We start from the raw sequence: 21,285 nt of genomic DNA, 5'->3' as shown, positions 1-21,285 counted from the left end.
TCCTCCTCCTCCTCCTCCTCCTCCAAATGCAGAGCAGCGATGTCCTTTAAAATTACATTTCTTGGTTACTTGTTGCACAGGCTTTTGCAGCATGGTGAAAAACACTGAAACACAGCAAACCTAACGCTAAATTGACGTTTTTATGAATATAGAGTGCATGTGAAGATGGCAGGTTTCTTTATTAATGCTTTTTATTGGATGAAAAAGTGCTGAAAGTCAATTTTACTCAAGAGTGGGAAAACACCTGCTGAGTCCCAATGAAACAAAACAAGTAGTTTTTCCAGATCTCTCTTATTTCACTTCGGTAGAAAACTGATGTTTGGTTCATGAAAATCTAAGCTATACTTAAATCCATATGATAGGAAGCGACATTTGTTAATATGCACTGCAAAACTTAATGTTAAATTGGCATTATTTTATCACAAAATGGACTAATTTAGTAGCGGAAACCCAAAATGTCATCATCTTTATTTAAATATCTCTCCATCAGCGTTACTATCGACACGGCCCAGATGACGCTAAATATTTATCAGCCCCGCAGTTATTCTTGCGTTATTTGTATGCGTTCCCAGGCAACCGCAGCTGTAACCCATGACAACCGCTTTTTATTTACCAAGATTCTAAAATGACGCGTTTCCTGTTTCAAAATAATGTCCGAGAGACCGGAAGAGGGGAAACATGCGATCACATGCACGCGCTCACATGGTTGATTTAATTTGTTTTAAACTGCTCACTTTACGTGCCACCAATTAAACCTACAGGAGGAATGTAACGACACGGACTGTGTGCAAAAAGAATAGGATTTATTTCTTCTAATTTCTTCTCTCTCTCTCTTTTTCTTTTTTTTAACAATGTGCAATCTTGCTATTTTTTACTTTTTTCACTGACTGATATGTAGATTTCACTGGCATGTATCACCTATCAAAATATAAGGACCAAAACTAAAAGCACTCCTAATGCAGGATGGATTATTTTTAATCTACAAAGTAATTTAAGATAAATGTGGTGGAGTAAAAGCACACTGTTTCCTTCTGAGATGTATTAGAATTAATGTATAAAGTAGAAAAACTTGGTAATGTGCAGTGCTTAAGTCAGTGTACTTAGTTATATTACATTACTGTTCTATAGTTGCATTACACTACATTATTGATCGCATTGAATAAAGCAAATTGGATGACAGAGTTATGTCATCCAATTTGTGTTATGTGTTGTTATGTGTTATGTTTACCACAAATCTGTGGTAAACATAAGAGCAGGGATGAACAAGAAAATATTATCATTCTTTACTTGAGTAAAAGTAGCAACAGCACAGTAAAGTTACAAATAAAAGTCCTGCAGTGATAATGTTGGTAATTCACTTTTGTTAATAAAAAAAAGATATCCTTAAAGAGGTAGTGAATTTGAGTAGCCTAAATATACTATAGTTATAATTCCTTTGATGTAAAAGAGCACATGAACACAATTGGACAATGTGCAATAATGTCTTATTTATTTCTATCTATCTATCTATTATAATATTTAAATGTTGTCCATTTAAACTAGACTTAGAGGAACAAGCCTAAATCAAAGGATGAAATACGGCTGATTTTCAGATTTAACCAGTAAGGAAGTTTCTGCCAAAAAAGACGACTAATGAAAATGTATGTCAAAAACAACAATTTAAAATCTAACGAGTCTGTGGTTTCTATGACTACCGCCAGAGGGCGTCAGATTTCAGCCCGTGTGCGTCATGACGTACGAGTTCCGCGACATTTGACAACAGATACGTAATTTTCCGGAGACCTGCTCGGTGGGTTGTCTGCTGGAGAAGGTAACATCATGGCGTCGGGAGCAGGAGGACCGTCCACCGAGCACGATGCAGAACTGGACGAATTATTGGACAGTAAGGGTTGACATTTATTGTCTACGGGGAGCCTGTGTTTACCCAGAGCGGATTGTTTTGGGGGCATTAACGGCTGCGATTTGTCGCCGGGACCCACCCCCTCTCTCTGTCTGTGTGTCAAGGGTTAGCTTATGCACTCGGTGGGACCCCAAATGTCGGCAAAGTAGCTTAAATCATCGCTGACAATCGGTCATAACAATCTATCAAATATTAAAATAAAAGTTGCCAATGTATGTAACGTTAGCTATGGAATAACGCACTTTATGTAGCTAATGTTAGCTAACTCAGCCGCACTCCCGATCTACCGAGCGGTTTTCACACATTATGCCCTTGAATTTTCTTTTAATCGCAGACAGCAGATTGATATACAATGAAGCCCTGATGATTTAACATGGCGGCTCTACTGTCAGTGATAATATTAATGCGAGCGTCTCTGCCTTTCTTTACTTGTGTTTGTGTACTCCTGTGTGTGTGTGTTGGATCTGTTTGGTTCAGTTAATGGTGTTTACTTGTTAAACATGTGACCTTAGACGGCATATGGCTTCTGTGAAGATGTAAGATTATAGAAGTACTTCCAGCTAAAATCTAAATAACATTTCTGCAATAAACCCGAGCTTTTATGAAGGTTATAATCTTCAGTTTTTGTTGCAAGTATATGGACAGTTGGTGATTTAACCATATTGTTTTTATATATTGTAGTTTGCGGTGTTGTTTGATTGTGTTGCATTAAAATGAGAGTGTATCAATGAGGATACACTGAATATTAGTATAAATTTAAAATATGACCAGTATGAACTCATTTTAATATCGGTCAAATTATAGAATTAAACTCAAAGTAGTTCCTTCTTAATTCATAATATTAGAGATCAGAGTCGTGCTTTTACAGCTTTAAGAGACCTTAAATGTTAATTGGATTGCACTAAAGAAGACACCTTACTCAGTGTTACCAGTAAGGAAAACATTTGCACTATTGAATTAGTTGAAAAGTCCACTGGCCTTTCTTGCAGGTGCGCTGGATGACTTTGACAAGACGTCAGCCCCTCCAGCCCCTGAACCTGCTGCGACTTCCTCCTCAGCCAACAGTGGTGCCGAGAAGGTCTGTCAGTTTGTATTGTGGTGGTTCAGTTGCAGTGTTTGCATTTTGTTATATAGTATTTGCATATGTAATCGAACACAGTCCTCAGTTTTCTTCAACTGTGTGTTGTCTCATAACTGAATTGTATTTGTCATCTGGATGATGCTTGATCATGCATTTTGTATGAATTTATTCAACGTAAAGATCGAGGAGTTGGATAATTATACCATAAACTATTTTTTTTCCTGTTCACTTTAATAACTAAAACTGTAAAGGGAGTGTGGTCTTAAGTTTTTTGAGTGTCTGCCAGTGCTGATAATAAGGAGAGGCTGTGCCTAGTTTGGCAAAAGGAGAAAAAGATCTCTTTCTTAGATTTTTTTTCAAATTCATTTCTGGTAACTGGCCCAGCTCTGTAAAGATGCAAAGTATTTGTCTGTTGTTATTAGTCCTCGACTTGGTCAGTTCCTCTTTCTCTGTTTTCTTAGTTGTAGAACCTGTCCTTTGCTGCCGCCACATGTGTCGATCAGATGGTTGTTTGTTGTGTAACCTGCAAAACCTGCAAGGTTCAGGCACTACCACAAAAGTCCACCAAAAAGTGCTCTCTCAGTAGCAGGAACTTTTTTGGGGGTGAATATATTTTCAAGATGCCTGTGATGGCAAAGAGGTTATTCAATACGAAAAAGAAAAGAAGACTTGATACAATTTAGAGCTCACAGTCCCCCCTCGAGGTGTCTAGTAGCTGCTTTACATGTTTTCTACTCACCTCTGTAGCCACCCCTGCTAGAAGACTGCAAACTCTTCGAGACTCTCTTTGAGGGGGACATGGCCAGCCAAGCCAAGGAGGAGTGGGAGAAGGCCATGAGTGAACTGGCCCAGGAGGAGCCAGAATTACTGCAGCACTTCCAAAAACTGTCAGAGGCTGCAGGCAAAGTCGGTAAGTTCTATAAATTGGATTGTTTGTTGTTTTGATATGTTCCTCTCTTATGGTTTTGCTCCTTTAGGCTAAATATTGCCTGTGTGTTCTACTTATAGGCACTGACACCGCCTCTCAACAAGAATTTACTTCATGTCTTAAAGATACGCTTCGTGGCCTGGCCAAAAATGCAGACAACCTGCAGGTGGGTGTCATCAGAACTGGTCAGTTGTCATGAAACTGTTTGGAGAGACACAAACACAGAACAGTTTACAGTCAGTTTATTGGTACTGTACCTTACAGTCCTCAGGACTAGCTGGAGAGGACCTTGTCAAGGCTCTCGAAGGCCTGGGATTGGAGGAGGGGGGTGAAGGAGGAGGCGGTGGTGATGACGCAAACATCCTGCCTATCATGCAGTCCATCATGCAGAATCTCCTCTCTAAGGAAGTGCTTTATCCGTCTCTCAAAGAGATCACTTCTAAGGTTTGCATCTGCTTTCCGAGCAATCACTATAGTCTCTAGTTCCACTACCAAGTGTCACTCATCCGCTCATGTCGCTCACCCTCACAGTACCCAGAGTGGTTGGATGCTAACAAGCCAAGCCTTAGCCCAGAGGACTACCAGCGCTATGAGCAGCAGGCCAAAATCATGGGAGACATCTGCAAGCACTTTGAGAGGGAGGATCAGGGGTCAGAAGATAAGGAGAGCACGTTCGAGAACATCATGGACCTGATGCAAAAGGTAGACACACTCTGGATTTGGCATCTTGTTGTTGAATAGGTAATTGTGAATGAAACAGAAGAAAACATCTGTTTGTAGATTTTGTTGCAGTGTCTTTTTCCTCATGCTTCATGAAGATCAGCATTCAACTATGACTGCATCTGATAAAGTGCTTACATAAGTGCTTTTTTTTTTATTGTTCTCTTGCTTCAGATACATACAAACAAAAACACAAGAGAAAACCTCAATACAATACAGCATAAAACAAAAAAACAAACAAAAACCTAGTGGCGACCCCACCACCCCACCCCACACCCACGGATCTCGTATATATTTGCACAACGCATGGATCTAAAATTTAGCAATAAATAGAAATGTGATTACAGCAGTTCCTTTTATTTTATCTGCCATTGCATGCCGTGCTGAACAAGCACCAGCTCCAGCACCATGCATTCTTGTCACCAATAATATGTGTTAATCCTCTGAGATTTTAGGTGTGGAGGTTTCCAGTATGAAGCCAGCATCTTTTTGGCAACACTGATGCCTTATGTTAGTGCTTACCTGAGGCCATAGCTTACAAACCGTGTCGTTGACTTTAATGTGAACAGACTTTGGCTTGTTGAGAGTGAAAGTCATCACAGATTCTAATCCTTTTTGCTTACAGCTGCAAGACCTTGGCCAACCACCCAAAGAGCTAGCAGGTGATGCGGTGAGTTCTCCACTGATTTCTACACGTGTTTCTCTGCTGTCTTCAGTGAGAGAAAATATCTTGACATCTGAGGTGTTTGGAGTGTATTCGTTTGACGTGATGTACATTTTCTATAACGTTTTCCAATTTAATTTAGAACAAAGTACACTTTCCTGCATTTCCTGTATTTTCTCATCACATCTAACTCTACTTGGTTCTCACATTCCTCTTTGGGTATTTGCTTGTTTGTGACAATACCCAGGTTGATGCTTAACACAGAGATATTATAGGGATAGCTACCACTGTATAAACAATAAGGAAAATTCTCTGACAGTTGACAACTTTGTATAGTTTCTTGGTTTGTTTTGTCATTTTGCCTTGCTTTGACATGACAGCACTCTTCCTCTGTGTTCTTCCCCTCCAGCCTCCAGGCTTTAACTTTGACATGGAGTCCCTAAACCTTGCAGGAGGCCCCGGGGCCGGGGCGGCAGAGCAGTGCTCCATCATGTGACGAGGTGGCGGTGCTGTCCAATAGAACAGAAGCGCCGGAGCCAGAGGGTCACCCTGTGTGCGTCAACGACAGGCAGTGAAGGAGTGTGAAGCAAAGGTCGGGCAGGAGAGCAACCAGACCGTCGACACTGTTCTCCCTCTGGTAGAAGGTGTGTGGATGCAGAAACAACAGGAGGCATGAAAAACCTACAGGAACCACACGCACAAACACACTCTCTTCTGTCAAAAAAATGCGCACAACTGTGAACATTTTACTTCATTAGTTTGTCAGCGGCTGCCATTCACAGGTTTAGTTTTAACAGCATTCCTTTAAAAAGAAAATGCTACTGCCGTTCTCCATGTTGTTTTTACAATGCTGTTTAGCCTCACGGTAAAATCTATCAAACCACTTCACGGGTATAAACGGTGCCTTTTCAAAGTTAATTTTAAGTTGTAAGTTATTTTAGGTCTCATCATAAGGTAAATATTTAGCACTTAAAATCATAGTTTTAAAATGGTGTAAATTTGCAATATCATCCCTGGTTTACACCAAGTTAGTGATAATTCTTTGGTCCTTCATTAAACACACACATCTGTTTCTGTACAGGCTGTAATTATTTAGATTAACGAGTTAATGTTTAAGCAAACTGGAAAAAAAACAATTGCACATTTGTTTATTATTTAAAGAATTAAAAAGACTAATAATGATTGAGATGTTCCCAGCACCTTCTGTAATTCAGCCGACTAATTTAAAAGGACCCGTTGTTATTCCCCATTCCCAGGCATTGATTTGAAATGATTGAGATGATGATTCCTGGATGCCTTTGCTGTGGTTACAGTGATCATTATAGTGTAGAGTTACTGTGCTTCCCTTGTGATTCCCAGTGTTATTGAATGTGCAAAGTGACGTTTTCTTTGGTACAGGATCCCTGCTAGGAAAGAAAAACACTCAAGTGTTTACCACCTGATAACATGTATGTATATCCTGTACCCTCCATTAAAAATACATTATGCTCTTTCCCGAAAAAAAATGCTAACATCCCATGTCACACGGGTACAGAGTCATGTCTGTAATTCATGCGGATGCACTGTTGGGTAAGACCTCGACAGCCTGATGTTAGCACATTTTGGCCGTGGTTGGTGGGTTTGTTTACTCCAGCGGGCACTTTTCACCGACGACAGAGAGAGGTCTAGAAATCACACAACCATCAGCTCATCAATAACGGCATAATAAAGGGGCACTGTGAAAGGATTCAGTCAGCCGTGCACCAGATTTACATCGAACACAGCTGAGCGGAGGCTGCTGTGGAGGTCCGTAAAGGCCTGTGGTTTTCATCACAGGGGAGGGGAGGCGGGGGTACGATCTATTCAACTCTCAGGGCCGATGCAAACATGCCCGGAGCACCGAGAAAAAAAAAATGCAACCTGTGAAATGACACTATTTTGTTTTGTTTTGTAAATACATGAAATAAAGTAATGATATAATGCAAGTTAATTTTTGTTGTTGTGGATTATTATTCATCGTGACTTTTACATTAGTAGCAGCAAGTGATAGAGCATAAGTACACATTTTTATTTATATACCTCAGTGTTTCAATTATGCTCTTTTTTTTGTGTTTGTAAAGCAACTAACATAGCAGATTAAGACTGTAGCTTCAGCTTATTCTATATTATTCATTGCTCTACATTAAACTTCCCATAGTAAACACAGTGTTGAGCAGATTCATCATTTTACTGGAAGAAATGTCATTAAAAAGAAGTAAAGTTGTAAGACCAGATCTTAAAACTGGCAACACATCAAACAAAACGTAAAAGCAGCAAACATCTGAAGTGTAAATGTGCATTGAACCTGAAAGCAATGAGGCAAATGTGAGTATGTTAAAAATAAGAACATATTGCAGAGTAAGAATATAAAACGCACAAATATGCTCTATTTAGACACATATGTTGAAGGTAGCAATAAAAACAGTGTATTGCTAAGAGACAAAGTTTATACAGTCTGAGTATTATTTGGAGCTAAAGTGTTCCTCAAAATGCTGATTACGCAGTAATTCATCAGTAATAATATGTGAAAGTAGCCTTTTATTAAACTTATTTTTGAAATTCTACTATTATGGAGTACTTTCATGTTTTGTTTTGTGCAAACGATCTAAATGCTGTCCTTTTTTTCCTGAAGCTTTTTGTGGAAATTTCCCATTTCTTGTTAAGTTTGTTGACTTTCGATCAAATCACATGGTCTTCATCAGCAGGTGGTGTTTACCCAGTTGCCATCAAACTGTAGATAGTCAAGTTTCTGTTTTTTTTCAGGGGACCCAATGATCACTTGGAGATCATGTGATATTTCTAGTGCAATTTAACAATCCATGGGTATATCTGTATACATGGAGGGCATATGTAGTATATCTATGTTTATAGTGTATTTATATCATATATCTTTTGTAGTTTTATGTCCATTTTTTCTACTCTCCTCACATTTATCTTCTCACAATTGAGCTGCAGTTAATGTAATGATTATCAATATTATAATATATATATATATGTGTGTGTGTGTGTGTGTGTGTGTGTGTGTATGTATATATATATATATATATATATATATATTCGAAGAAGTATTTCAATATGTAGGTGATAAAGATAATATAGTTAGCGGGACCCTCACTTCAGGTCTAAGTGTTGTATTTCTACGTGCCGCCGTCGTGGAGCTTTCTGCGTCAGATTTTCACTGCACAACTTTATTGTTCAAAACCGGAAGACAAACCGAGCTACGTGTCAGGAAAAAGGAGAATCATCAGCTAAATGGGCGAAGGCGATCAGGTCGCCTGAGCTCACCTGTCTGGAGCATTTGAGTTGTTTTTACCGTTCGTGTGTGGTGCAATTTGACCACAGCATCAAAAGTACGACTTCAAGTACTGTCAAATCACGATGTTGACAAAATTTGAAACGAAGTCGGCCCGTGTCAAAGGTAAGAGTTTGTTAGCTGCTGTTAGCATACAAGCTAACGTTAGCTAGCAGACGTTATACGGCTCATTTATTTATCAATTTAATGTTCAAAATGTCGATGAATTAGTTGCTTGTTATAAGAGGCTTATCCATCACAACTTTAAATGATTTATGTATTCAATTGTACTGACGTTGAACGGGCTCTACATGTATGTTTCTTCAGCTACTTAGCATAACGAACCACACTAACGTTACTTCAACTTGACCACTCATCAAGGTTTCATAGCTATTATAAAGTAAGCTGAGCTCTTATTTTCTGAAGTGTGATGATCTGAGTGATGGTATGAGATAGCTGCCCAACTGTCTTACATTTTAGGCCTAAGTTTCCATCCTAAGAGGCCATGGGTGCTTGCAAGTTTGCACAATGGAGTCATCCAGCTGTGGGACTATCGGATGTGCACACTGATTGACAAGTTTGACGAGCATGATGGTGAGGCAGTGATGTGGCTATATTATTATTATTATTTACTATCCCCATCTTCCACACTTTGTTGTTGATAGATATGTGATGTATCTTCACCTACAGGCCCCGTCAGAGGAATTGATTTCCACAAACAGCAGCCTCTGTTTGTGTCTGGAGGAGATGACTACAAAATTAAGGTGAGACAGCCTTTGCACTTATCTGTTGCCACGTACAAATGCGTCTTAGATGTTAGAGATTGTTGCATGGTGCTGTTATTTCTTGAATATCTATCTTATCAATACTCCATATACTCTATACATTTATGTGCTGAATAAATGCCCCTATTTTGACCAGGTGTGGAACTACAAGCTGAGACGCTGCCTCTTCACTCTCCTTGGACATCTGGACTACATCAGAACCACCTTCTTCCACCATGTGAGTTATTCTGCCACTCTAAAATACCTCTTATTATTATTAATTTCATCACTGATTTCAACATACAGAGTATCACTAACTTGGTATTTTGTCGTCCATGCCAAAAAAGTCACTCTGAAGCTTATGAATGAATGTATTCATTCAATCATTTTCCTTTCTGTAGGAGTACCCCTGGATTCTGAGTGCCTCAGATGACCAGACTATTCGCATCTGGAACTGGCAGTCTAGGACCTGCGTCTGGTAAGACGCACTGAAGTTTTTTTTAAACTGAGTAACACAATTTAATTTTCACGCGTTCAGTTTTTAGAAAGAAACACTGGGCATTTACGTTGATGTCACATCCTGCACAAATCTCATTATACAACACCCACAACCAACTTATTACTGTGGAGGGAAATATTGAATTATCAACATTTCTGAGTATATCCCTTCTTTCCTCCTTATCCACAGTGTGCTGACTGGCCATAATCACTATGTGATGTGTGCCCAGTTCCACCCATCTGAGGACCTGGTGGTGTCGGCCAGTCTGGACCAGACCGTGCGAGTGTGGGATATTTCCGGTGAGGGCCTGGGGACGGCGGACCAGAGGACAGGGTTGAGGAAAGGGGTGGGAGGGCAGAGTGGTACAAAGGACGAGGAAGAAGCTGGAACAGGATGAACATCAAGTCCTGCACCAGTACTTCTTCCTCTCCTACTTGTAGAGGACAAATCTCTGTGGGCTGTTTGCAGAAACACCTCTCCTTTCAGGAAAGACAGGGAAATAGATGCACTTTCAGAACAAATTTATAGTGTGGTATTTGAAATACTGCTCTGTAAATACGTTTTCTGAAATAAAGTAAATGACGTTTGCAAATCAGTTTTAAAAAAAAAAGACAAACAAATGTATAATGTGAAAGGTGTTTCTGTGCCTCTGCATGCTCTTAAGATCTTTGTTCGTTGAGAGTGTTTCTTGCTTCTATTTTGTCTTCTCACTAACTAAAGTGGCTGACCTCTACTATCACTTTCTTACATGTGAACATGCTTAAGATGTGGATCTGTTGTTGTCTCTTGTCTTGGGAATTTGTGCTTTCATGTTTTCTTACATTGTGCATGATTGCATTAATACATCCAGTTTTTATGAGCTGCTAAGTGACTTCATATCAGGACATAAAATCTTCATGCTTGACTCACCATGTTACATGCACGGCAGCCATTTAGAATGAAAAGAAGGGTTGTTTTTTTAAACTCCTACATTCATTATAAGTTGTCTATACTGCTTCCCACACTGTTACCACTGTTTACCATTTCCTTGGCTTAAAATTGCACCAAGAAAAATAGTAATAACTACTAACTAAGTGTGTCTCTCACAAACTTGCTCATTTTAAAATGTTTTTAAACTCTGGCATTTGCACGGCAGGCTTTGCTACTCAAAGTATAACATGAAATATACAACAGTGTTTATATTTCCTGTGGCTAAAGTCACTCTAATGTTACCAACTTCATCTCTAACCCCAAACTGTGACATGTTAGACTCTATTAACTGCTGCATGTGACTCAAACATTTGTGCAGAAACATGCATGAGCCTTTAAGAAAACAAAACTGACATCCAACGCCCCATCAGAGCACGTCGTTACAACCACCAATCACCCCACTCCTATCAGCCAAATCCACGCGCTCCCTGCGTCCTCCTTATCCCATGCTCTCCCTGGAAACATCCACACCTGCACTTGGGTTCCTAGTGTCATTTCTTCCTCCCTGTGTCATCTCTTCATACTGTTGAACTATCTGTTCGCCACATTGTTTTCAAAGGGCAGGAATCATGAATGCAAGCTGTGTTTTCTCAGTTGTTTTTTTTCTCATCTAATTTGAGCCAGGGAGGTAATTATGACTTTCATCTGTATGCGAGTGATTCATTAACCCAATCAGTAGTGTTGCAGCCATGATTGTCTCCAGACTCAAATTGGTGGGGAATGAGAGAACGGAGGTTTCATTAGAGTGATTCAACCCTGTGTGTGTGTTCAGTAGTCCAACAGTTCTCCCTCCTTCTAATTCTCCTCTGTTGCTTCTCTCCCTGTATGACATTGCTTCATATTTGACTTATTTTAATGAATTTATATCTTCTTTTTCATCCTCCCCTGTACTGTGGTTGTGTCCTGTGTAACATGAATATGGCTCCTTCCTTGCACGCGGTGCCTTGAATGTTGGTTCCAGGTCTGAGGAAGAAGAACCTGTCTCCAGGCGCTGTGGAGACAGAGGTGCGTGGCATCTCTGGTGTTGACTTGTTTGGGGCCTCAGATGCTGTTGTCAAGCACGTCCTTGAGGTGAGCAGAGAGTTTTACGTGTATGTATGAATATATGATTTTATTTTTTTTGTAGAGTTTTGTGCCTAATGTAGCAAACATAAGCAGCTTTCCAAATTATATTGTGTGTGTTTTTGAGTCCTGAGTTATTATCTGTCAAGGTCCCACCCACGGAAATAAAATAACATCGCCATCGGTGGAAAATTGTTACAACCAAGCAATGTCACACTTATCTTTTGATTTTCTACACCTCCATCAGGAGTAGAGGGGAAAGGGGTTGATGGTTTCCATAACATTAACATATTTCTGCAAAAATGTGTAATAGAGGATAATTGATTTCATTTTATTTAGGTGTAATTGGATGTGAATTTTTTTACTTCCCCAAAGAAGACAGTTAGCGTTTCAGTGTTCATGAAGCCTTCAGTCTTTGGCTTCAGTGTTGCATCTGTTTGGATTTGTGTGACTTGACTTTACATATCTTTGTCCAGGGTCACGACCGTGGGGTCAACTGGGCCGCCTTCCACCCCAGCATGCCCCTCATTGTGTCTGGAGCTGATGACAGGCAGGTCAAGATCTGGAGAATGAATGGTGAGTGACTCGGATTGTCAACTATCTGCTGCCACGTGCCAATGATAACTGACGCCCTGTTAACATTTTCTGATGTGTTTCAGTTAATGTTAATGGAAGTTTTGTTTTTCATTTACTTTTTTCATCAAAGCCTCATTATTATGGGTATAATAATTATGGGAATAATGTGCTTGATTTGGTAGTTAAAAGGATCTTTAATGTAATTATTATAACGTAATTGTGTAGTAGTTTATTGGATTATATCCTCTCTTTGTTCTGCTGTCCAGAATCCAAGGCATGGGAGCTGGATACGTGCCGCGGTCACTACAACAACGTGTCCTGTGCCGTCTTCCACCCGCGCCAGGAGCTCATCCTGTCCAACTCTGAGGACAAGAGCATCCGGGTGTGGGATATGTCCAAACGGACCGGAGTGCAGACCTTCCGTCGGGACCACGATCGCTTCTGGGTGCTGGGGGCTCACCCAAACCTCAACCTGTTTGCTGCTGGTGGGTGGTGACGTCTGTATCTGTACACATCAACAGAGTCAAAGGGAAAGTAGTTTCCTGCTTAAGAATATCCAGTTTATGAGTTCAGTGTTTGGATATGAAGGTTTACAAATAATTCTGCCTTAAAATACCACAAAGTACAACATTTAAAACACCTGTGTGTAGGATTTGATCATGTCTGACTTTTTCCCATTAAAATTGGCACCCTTCACATTTAAACCATATGACTATTACACTGAAAGACTGTCTGTGTATCCTTCAGGTCATGACAGTGGCATGATTGTGTTCAAGCTGGAGCGTGAGCGTCCAGCATACGCCGTGCACGGCAACATGCTGTACTACGTCAAGGACCGTTTCCTCCGCCAGCTGGACTTCAACAGCAGCAAGGACACTGCTGTCATGCAGCTACGCAGGTAGGCCGTTTTTTCTCTATGGAGTGCAATTACTCCACTCTGTCTGATTGATTTTAGACTTATGTGTAAGTACACAGTAACACGTAAGACACCAGTGGCTGTAACATGCTGTGATATATATTTTTTCCCAGTGGGTCAAAGTTCCCCGTGTTTAGCATGTCTTACAACCCTGCTGAGAACGCTGTCCTACTCTGCACTGTAAGTTTCTCTCACTCAAATCACACCCACCCACGTTGATTCCTTTCTGGTAAATGCAGACACTAATGTTAGATGTTTTCCAGATATTTTTTGTAATGCTCTTTACCTCCTGCAGAGGGCGACCAACCTGGAGAACAGCACCTATGACCTTTACTCTATTCCCAAAGAAAGCGACTCTCAGAACCCTGATGGTAAAGAAACACCTCACTGAAGTTATACTGTTTTCCCCACACTTTGCTTTAGTCAGCAGGAAGTAGAAAACAGTGATTTGCTTTCTGCTGTAACACTGCTGTTACTTGAAAACACTCCAACTGTTGTTGAGCAGATGCAAAGAAGTTGGATAGTTTTAAATATACTGTACCATTGCTGTCTTTTTTCAGCACCGGAAGGGAAAAGGTCCTCTGGTCTGACTGCAGTCTGGGTAGCCAGGAACAGATTTGCTGTCCTGGACCGTATGCACTCTGTAAGTCTGTTTGCAAGTCTAGAAAATATGGAAAGGTTCTGAAAAAGAACAAAGTAATATTTTGACACAGGTTTCAACTTGGAAATGTGTGAGAAGATGTTCTCCTGTTCATAGTTTGATAAGAATCATTGTGATTAATAGTTGAAGTCTATGTGATAATGAAAAGCACAGTCAGATGAGGATGTACATGCTAATCAATAGTTAATCAGCAGACATACGTTTGCAAAGTTAAATTTACAGTTAAATTTAGGATGAGCATTTTCACAAAAAATAAATTCTGATTATAATATAGTTGTTCATTGCACATTATCATATAAAAGGTTTTGACTTAAAATGTCTTTCAATCTTCATATCTGTGTTCTCTGCATATTAATCCGTAAATCTAACTTAAAATCAGCTCTTCTGATAATGTTTCCCGTTCCTTTGTAGCTGCTGATTAAGAACCTGAAGAATGAAATTGTGAAGAAAGTTCAGGTGCCGAGCTGTGAGGAAATTTTCTACGCCGGGACGGGCTCGCTGCTTCTGCGCGACGCTGATGGTGTCACGCTGTTCGACGTGCAGCAGAAACGATCTCTGGCCACGGTTAAGATCGCCAAGGTCAAGTACGTGGTGTGGAGTGCCGACACCAGCCACGTGGCTCTGCTGGCTAAACACGGTGGGTAGATAAGATGAATATCTGGCACAGACAAGGACACTTAACACAGAGTTAGAAAACCTTTATCACATCACATGTCACATGAGCCCTATTTGGACAACATTAGTCAAACCAGGGAAGGCACTAATTTGATGTCATTCAAGATTACCACAGGCTTGGTAAAATCTAATCTGGTAATCTAAATCTCTTTTGCTGTGTTTTTCATCCCTCAGCCATCATGATCTGTAACCGTAAACTGGAGAGTCTGTGCAACATTCATGAGAACATCAGGGTTAAGAGTGGAGCCTGGGACGAGAGTGGAGTCTTCATCTACACCACCTCCAACCACATCAAATATGCTCTTACCTCTGGGTATGTGCCACTTAAACAAACAAGCAGCGTTCATTTAACACAACAGTTGTCTGTTATCAGCCAGATAAACTGCCTCCACTTTGTGCAGCGGCAGATTCAAACACTCACCTGTTAGTTTAACTTTTATTAAACTAGATACAGAAAAGATAATAGGATCTCGTTGAGATATCTCTGTATTGACTGCAAGTGTAGACAAATGTACCAGACTGGTGGTTAGCAAACGTTTTCCCATCAGTGCCTTCACTGACCTGATTTCAAAGATGAAAGCACCTTTCTTTTATAGTGCAAAGCACCCAGCAGCACAGGTTATGTGAGTGCTTGCTAGTTTAAGTTTCTTTCAACACAGAGACTTAACTCGACTTGTATACTTTACCTTCAGAAACTTGATGTGCTGCAGAGGTTGTTTCGTGACTTTTTTATAAAGGGATACTTTGTTCACTGGCATACAAAGTACTACCCACATTGTAATGATAGAGAGCCAGTTGATACTTGGCAATGTTTAAATTTATTCTGTGTTCCCGGCTCTCAAAGTTTGCAGGATAATGCATTTCACATCACCTGCTGGCTCTGTGTCTGTTTGATTGAATGACTGACTGACTTAGCAGTAAAATAACAATGATATTTTATTAAGTCAGCTATTCAGTGGGACCGCAGCTCCGCAGCCAATAAGTCTTTCAGAGCAGGAAGCTCTTGGTGCAGGCGGCACGAAGGAAAGTTAAACATTGTTTATTTGCATATCCTGTTCTACCCACATTGTAATGATGCAAAGCTGGTTGAAATCAGCAAAGAATCCCTTTTAAATCAGGATCAGGAATCAGAATTCCTTTAATAATCCCCAGGGGGAAATTGTTTTTTGTTGCACACAGCTCCAAAAGAATAAGAATAAACTTCAAACACAAAAGTAAAAAATATAAATTGTATACAGACAGATCTAACACAGTTTAGCAATAATCACCACAGAGACTTACTTGACATGGCAAAATGCCATCACACATCTATTGGTGATGGGGTATTTCTGAAAACAACTAACATGGTACTTTGTGTTGCCCTGCAGTGATCATGGCATCATCAGGACCCTGGACCTACCTATCTACGTGACCCGTGTGAGAGGAAACAGTGTTTACTGCCTGGACAGGGAGTGCAGGCCGCGCGTCCTCACTATCGACCCCACAGAGTACCGCTTCAAACTGGCTCTGGTCAACCGCAAATATGATGAGGTGTGTCCTCAGTGATCACTGTTTTTATGAATGGTTTAGCAGAGTATAGGGTACCTTCCTCTTTGCAATATTTTAGATAACATAATCTTAGGTTCATTTTTGTAGTCTTTACGTTAATGCTGGGTTTGCCACTGTCCCTCCAGGTGCTCCACATGGTGCGTAATGCCAAGCTGGTGGGCCAGTCCATCATTGCCTACCTGCAGAAGAAGGGCTACCCTGAGGTGGCGCTTCACTTTGTCAAAGATGAGAAGACCCGCTTTAGTTTGGCTCTGGAGTGTGGAAACATTGAGGTGAGCTGCTGCTTGACAAACTGTATAATTAAGACATGCACTTTTTCTAAATCATGTTTTTTTTTTGTAAATCCCTCTGCTGCTTGGTTCATTGGTTCATTCATACCTGAGAAACTTTTTAAATTTTTTTTTTAAACATTTCTCCTTCTCCATACATTAGGTGGCTCTGGAGGCCGCCAAGGCTCTGGATGAACGCAGCTGCTGGGAGCGTCTGGGTGAAGCAGCACTGCTGCAGGGTCACCACCAGGTCGTGGAAATGTGCTACCAGAGGACCAAGAACTTTGACAAGCTCACCTTCCTCTACCTCATCACTGGCAACCTGGCCAAGCTGCGCAAGATGATGAAGATCGGTGAGAGAAGGAGACTGTTTGTTTGTTTAAGTATTTTCAATTGTGCATTGTGGAGGTTTGTGTGTCTTGCATGTGAAGGAACTTGTATCTAATATGTATGCACTCTTTCTTCATAGCTGAGATCAGGAAGGACATGAGTGGTCACTACCAGGCAGCTCTCTACCTGGGAGATGTCAGTGAGAGGGTCCGCATCCTGAAGAACTGTGGACAGAGTGAGTTTAAGTGCCGCCTTCATCAGTTATTCACTCATATTTTCTCTGTTTTACTCTTTCCATCGCTGCAGTTGAATTTGATGCTCAGTGTTCTTGTCGTCTGCATAAATAAATTACTAAAACAAAACAGCGTTGTTGCACAACAGAACAAGAAGCCAACATGTGTAACTGTTTGTGTGCATGTTTCCAGAGTCTTTGGCTTACCTGACTGCCGCCACTCATGGGCTGGATGAAGAGGCTGAGGCGCTAAAGGAGACCTTTGATCCAGAAAAGGAGACGGTGTGTTGAGAAAACATTCTCTGTACCTTCAAACACTAAACATGGACGACCACAACATACAGCCTGAAGCAGAATTTAGTGCACTCAATAGGTTTTTTTTCTGTATAGCGCAGCAGTTTTACACTTCAGGTGCAGCACAGGCTCAGACAACGAAATTACTCTCATGTTTGTGGATTAATACATAAAATAGGTAAAATAATGGTGGGTCTTGGGTCTTATAGGTGCCAGAGGTCGATCCCAATGCACAGCTGCTGCAGCCCTCTCCACCCATCAACCCTCTGGACACCAACTGGCCTCTGCTTACCGTATCAAAGGGCTTCTTTGAGGGAGCCATTGCAGCGAAGGGTGGGTCATCACTCTTGATATGTGACAGACGCACAATTACTGTATATAATCATGTATAATACATGTAATATATATACAATAAAGACAGTTGAGTGAATTGTGATGTATTTCAGGCCACTAATCTGCTTTTATGCACCACTGAGAAATGTTTTCCAAGTGTTGAAAGTCAAAATGTTTTTTTTGTAAAAGCTGATGTGTGATATCAATGTTTTTCTGTTGTAGGGAAGGCCGGTCAGATGGCTGCCGACTTGGACATGGAAGCCCCAGGAGGCGAAGGCTGGGGAGACGATGCTGAGCTTCAGCTGGATGAAGGTAGATACAGCATAACTAAAGGATATTTTACACCTGACCTTTCAGTGGACAAATTGTGCTGCATTGTCAATGCTGCAATGTCGTGTAAATTGATATTTATTGTTTTTTCGTCTTTCTCTGTCTCTCAGATGGCTTCATGGATGCCCAGGAAGGATTAGGGGATGAAGGAGTGAAAGAGGAGGGAGGAGGCTGGGAGGTTGAGGAAGACCTGGACCTTCCTCCAGAGCTGGTGAGGGGCTACAGCTTTACAAATCCCACCATCAATAAAACAACAATAACATGCTAGACACAGGAACAGCGAGGTCTTTTTGAGATTACATGCCCATATTTTTGCAGTGTTAATCTGTCCTCGGACTTCATCACTTCAACACAAGTTATTTTTGTACTCTGTTACAGTATAATGATGGTGAATGTAGAAATTTCTTGTTACAATGTTTTTCTTCCAACCATCAGGACATGCCGGCTGCAGGTGGAGGAGCAGAAGACGGCTTCTTTGTCCCACCAACCAAGGGCATGAGTCCTACACAGATGTGGTGCAACAACTCCCAGCTGCCAGTAGACCACATCCTGGCTGGCTCTTTTGAAACTGCTATGAGAGTATGTACACAATTTCATATTGATTTTCAATTCCTTGTTTTTAAAATAGGGTGTGGTGACGATGCTTTAGTGTTACTTTACTGGCATTAACTCCTCCCCCCTGTACCACAGTTGCTCCACGACCAGGTGGGGGTTGTGAACTTCGGCCCCTACAAGACGCTGTTCATGCAGACGCTGTCCAGAGGGCGCACCTGTTACCTGGGGCTGCCCTCCCTGCCCTGCCTGCGGAGCCATCCCCAGAGAAACTGGAAGGTACAGCTACAACTGCTTTTTCTCTCTAAAAAGAATCGCATATTGCTTCTAATCACATTTTTAGTGAATGTACACGATACACAAATGTTTTTATTTCTTAGGACTGTGGGGCAAAGCAAGGACTGCCTGCTGTGGGCCTGCGCCTCTCCGACCTCATTGCCCGTCTGCAGCAGTGCTACCAGCTGACCACAGCCGGGCGATTTGAGGAAGCTGTCGAACGCTTCAGAGCCATCCTGCTCTCTGTTCCTCTGCTGGTGGTTGATAACAAGCAGGAAATTGCAGAGGTGAGCTGCAATCAGTTTAAACTCCATGCAGCACAAACTTCTGCAATGTGTCCTGCATGTAGGGCTGCACATGGGGTATATGACTTTCAAACAGTAATGTAATTCACACAGATGTAGAAATTTGACCTCATTGGGATCTGTGTGTGTGTGTTTCAGGCTCAGCAGCTGATCACAATTTGCAGAGAGTACATAGTGGGTCTGACCATGGAGACAGAAAGGAAGAAATTGCCGAAAGACACATTGGAACAGCAGAAGAGGCTGTGTGAGGTAAATACATGCAGCTTGCTAACTTGCCTGCCAAAATGTGTATAACAGAGATTGTTTTTCATCCTTCTGTGTCATTCCAAAGCATAATTTTTTTTTTCATGTATGTGTGTGTTTTCCCTACAGATGGCTGCCTACTTCACCCACTGTAATCTCCAGCCAGTCCACATGGTGCTGGTGTTGCGCACAGCTCTGAACCTCTTCTTCAAACTGCGTAACTTCAAGACAGCCGCCGGCTTTGCACGACGACTGCTCGAGCTGGGGCCGAAGCCAGATGTTGCACAGCAGGTTGGTTGTGCGACACCCGTAGCCTCATTCAGCCGGATTCTTATTGACATTCTAAGTTTTCAGTTTTAAATGGATAGCGCTATCCTGTTTTCTCATCTCTTACCATCATGTTAAACCTTACAGACCCGCAAGATTTTGGCAGCCTGTGAGAAGACCCTGACAGACGCCCACCAGTTGAACTACGACCCCCACAATCCATTCGACCTGTGCGGCGCCTCCTTCGTCCCTCTGTACCGTGGACGTCCTGTTGAGAAGTGCCCTCTGTCTGGAGCCTGCTACTGCCCTACGTACAAAGGCCAGATCTGCAGGGTCACACAGGTAGGTCGAACCTCGTGTACAACTCCAGTCAACCTGAAAAGCTTTTCCAAATCATTAATTTCTATTATACTTTATTAAGACAAAGGTGTTTAAGAGATAAAATATGTATTTATTTCGATTTTATTTCATGGGGACGACGCAATTCAACATTGTTGCAATACCAAGCTTGGCACTGAAGGGATCACAGAGAGTTTATAGCTATTGCTACTTTTCAACTCTTGTCCCTAGTTGGTCTGTCATATACAAGTCAAATTTTCAGATATCAGTAAATGTCATAAAAACAGATTTCACTACAAATATGGAATTACAGTAAAATACATGTACAATAGTCCCTATAGTAGTAACGAGTGCATGAGTGAAATGTTACTAATTGAATTAACTGTATCACATATATAGAATACTGACATTTATTCAAGTTGGTTGGTATCTGTTGATAAAGAAGACACATTCATGAACATTTGTAAACAAAAAACATTTGTTGGTCATGAAACACACTGTGGGTTTCTACTGTGCATTAAAAAGGCAAAATGCTAAACAAAATCTTGATTTAAAAAAAAAAAAAAAAAAAGACTTATTGATTATCTCATTCATTGTTTGCCCCCTGTAATCTCTAACCTTTTTAATATCGTTATTTTTTTAGGTGACAGAGATCGGTAAGGACGTGATCGGCCTGCGTGTGAGTCCGCTTCAGTTTCGTTAAGAGGAGTTGAAGAAGATGAAGCAGAGAGAAGAATGATCTGTTCAGAAAAACACATCCTCTTACTCTGTAGAAATAATATGAGAAATTAAAGCGGAGATATATATACAAGATGTTTGCTCACAGTGATGTTAAACTTCTTTAATCCTTTTAAATTTCTTATTCCACACATCGCCTATCCTGCAAAAGCTTCTTGTTGTAAGTGCTGCTGCGTCATTTATGTGCTGTGGCTTTATGAAAAACCTAACTAATGTCTCTTTTCCGACTTGTATGAGATGAATAATTCAAAATGAGCAGCACTGCTCTGTGTATCTGGAGGGAAAATACAATAAAAATGCCTGATTAACCAATGGAATTGAGTATGTTTTTGATGTGGTATGTGGGTGCAGCTGTGTGGGCAGTGTTATAGAAGGATGATGGTTTTATTGTGTGTATCAATTATTGTGGTTTAAGAATATTTTAAGTGCATAACAGGGTTGAGTCATAAAGGAAGTGAGGTGAGGGCAGGTTAACTAACTCCTTGGTTGGCATTGTAATGTTCC

At 41.0% G+C, this 21,285-nt stretch overlaps 2 protein-coding genes across 2 annotated transcripts; both read left to right on the top strand.

The window, feature by feature from the left end:
• Window positions 1-1,794: 1,794 nt before the first annotated feature.
• On the top strand, window positions 1,795-7,262 carry pex19 (peroxisomal biogenesis factor 19). The gene is made up of 8 exons (XM_070845748.1): window positions 1,795-1,882; window positions 2,890-2,978; window positions 3,729-3,891; window positions 3,990-4,075; window positions 4,174-4,353; window positions 4,441-4,611; window positions 5,255-5,299; window positions 5,703-7,262. The coding sequence occupies exons 1-8, from the start codon at window positions 1,819-1,821 to the stop codon at window positions 5,787-5,789; spliced, it is 885 nt and encodes a 294-aa protein (XP_070701849.1). The 5' UTR covers window positions 1,795-1,818; the 3' UTR covers window positions 5,790-7,262.
• A 1,272-nt stretch (window positions 7,263-8,534) lies between these two features.
• copa (COPI coat complex subunit alpha) lies at window positions 8,535-21,093 on the top strand. The gene is made up of 30 exons (XM_070844725.1): window positions 8,535-8,729; window positions 9,084-9,197; window positions 9,294-9,367; window positions 9,525-9,605; window positions 9,769-9,845; window positions 10,056-10,165; window positions 11,797-11,906; window positions 12,374-12,473; window positions 12,740-12,958; window positions 13,221-13,371; window positions 13,503-13,569; window positions 13,685-13,760; window positions 13,950-14,032; window positions 14,462-14,687; window positions 14,900-15,038; window positions 16,093-16,255; window positions 16,399-16,545; window positions 16,706-16,895; window positions 17,012-17,107; window positions 17,298-17,386; window positions 17,608-17,731; window positions 17,954-18,043; window positions 18,172-18,272; window positions 18,497-18,640; window positions 18,752-18,892; window positions 18,994-19,176; window positions 19,333-19,443; window positions 19,567-19,728; window positions 19,852-20,046; window positions 20,687-21,093. Exons 1-30 carry the CDS (start codon window positions 8,690-8,692, stop codon window positions 20,744-20,746), a joined length of 3,663 nt encoding a protein of 1,220 aa, XP_070700826.1. The 5' UTR covers window positions 8,535-8,689; the 3' UTR covers window positions 20,747-21,093.
• The last annotated feature ends 192 nt before the right edge of the window (window positions 21,094-21,285 follow it).

Source organism: Pempheris klunzingeri, chromosome 15 (assembly GCF_042242105.1).
Source record: "Pempheris klunzingeri isolate RE-2024b chromosome 15, fPemKlu1.hap1, whole genome shotgun sequence".
In the NCBI taxonomy this organism is placed as follows: domain Eukaryota; kingdom Metazoa; phylum Chordata; class Actinopteri; order Acropomatiformes; family Pempheridae; genus Pempheris; species Pempheris klunzingeri.
This window is presented reverse-complemented; position numbering and strand designations above follow the sequence as displayed.

Excerpts from the sequence above, each read along its gene's own strand:
- copa (XM_070844725.1), top strand. The coding sequence starts at position 8,690 with ATGTTGACAAAATTTGAAACGAAGTCGGCCCGTGTCAAAG. Across the intron at positions 9,846-10,055 it reads CAGTCTAGGACCTGCGTCTG|TGTGCTGACTGGCCATAATC; the intron begins GTAAGACGCACT and ends CCTTATCCACAG. Across the intron at positions 18,893-18,993 it reads ATCCCCAGAGAAACTGGAAG|GACTGTGGGGCAAAGCAAGG; the intron begins GTACAGCTACAA and ends TTTATTTCTTAG.
- pex19 (XM_070845748.1), top strand. The coding sequence starts at position 1,819 with ATGGCGTCGGGAGCAGGAGGACCGTCCACCGAGCACGATGCAGAACTG. Across the intron at positions 1,883-2,889 it reads ACTGGACGAATTATTGGACA|GTGCGCTGGATGACTTTGAC; the intron begins GTAAGGGTTGAC and ends CCTTTCTTGCAG. Across the intron at positions 5,300-5,702 it reads AAGAGCTAGCAGGTGATGCG|CCTCCAGGCTTTAACTTTGA; the intron begins GTGAGTTCTCCA and ends CTTCCCCTCCAG.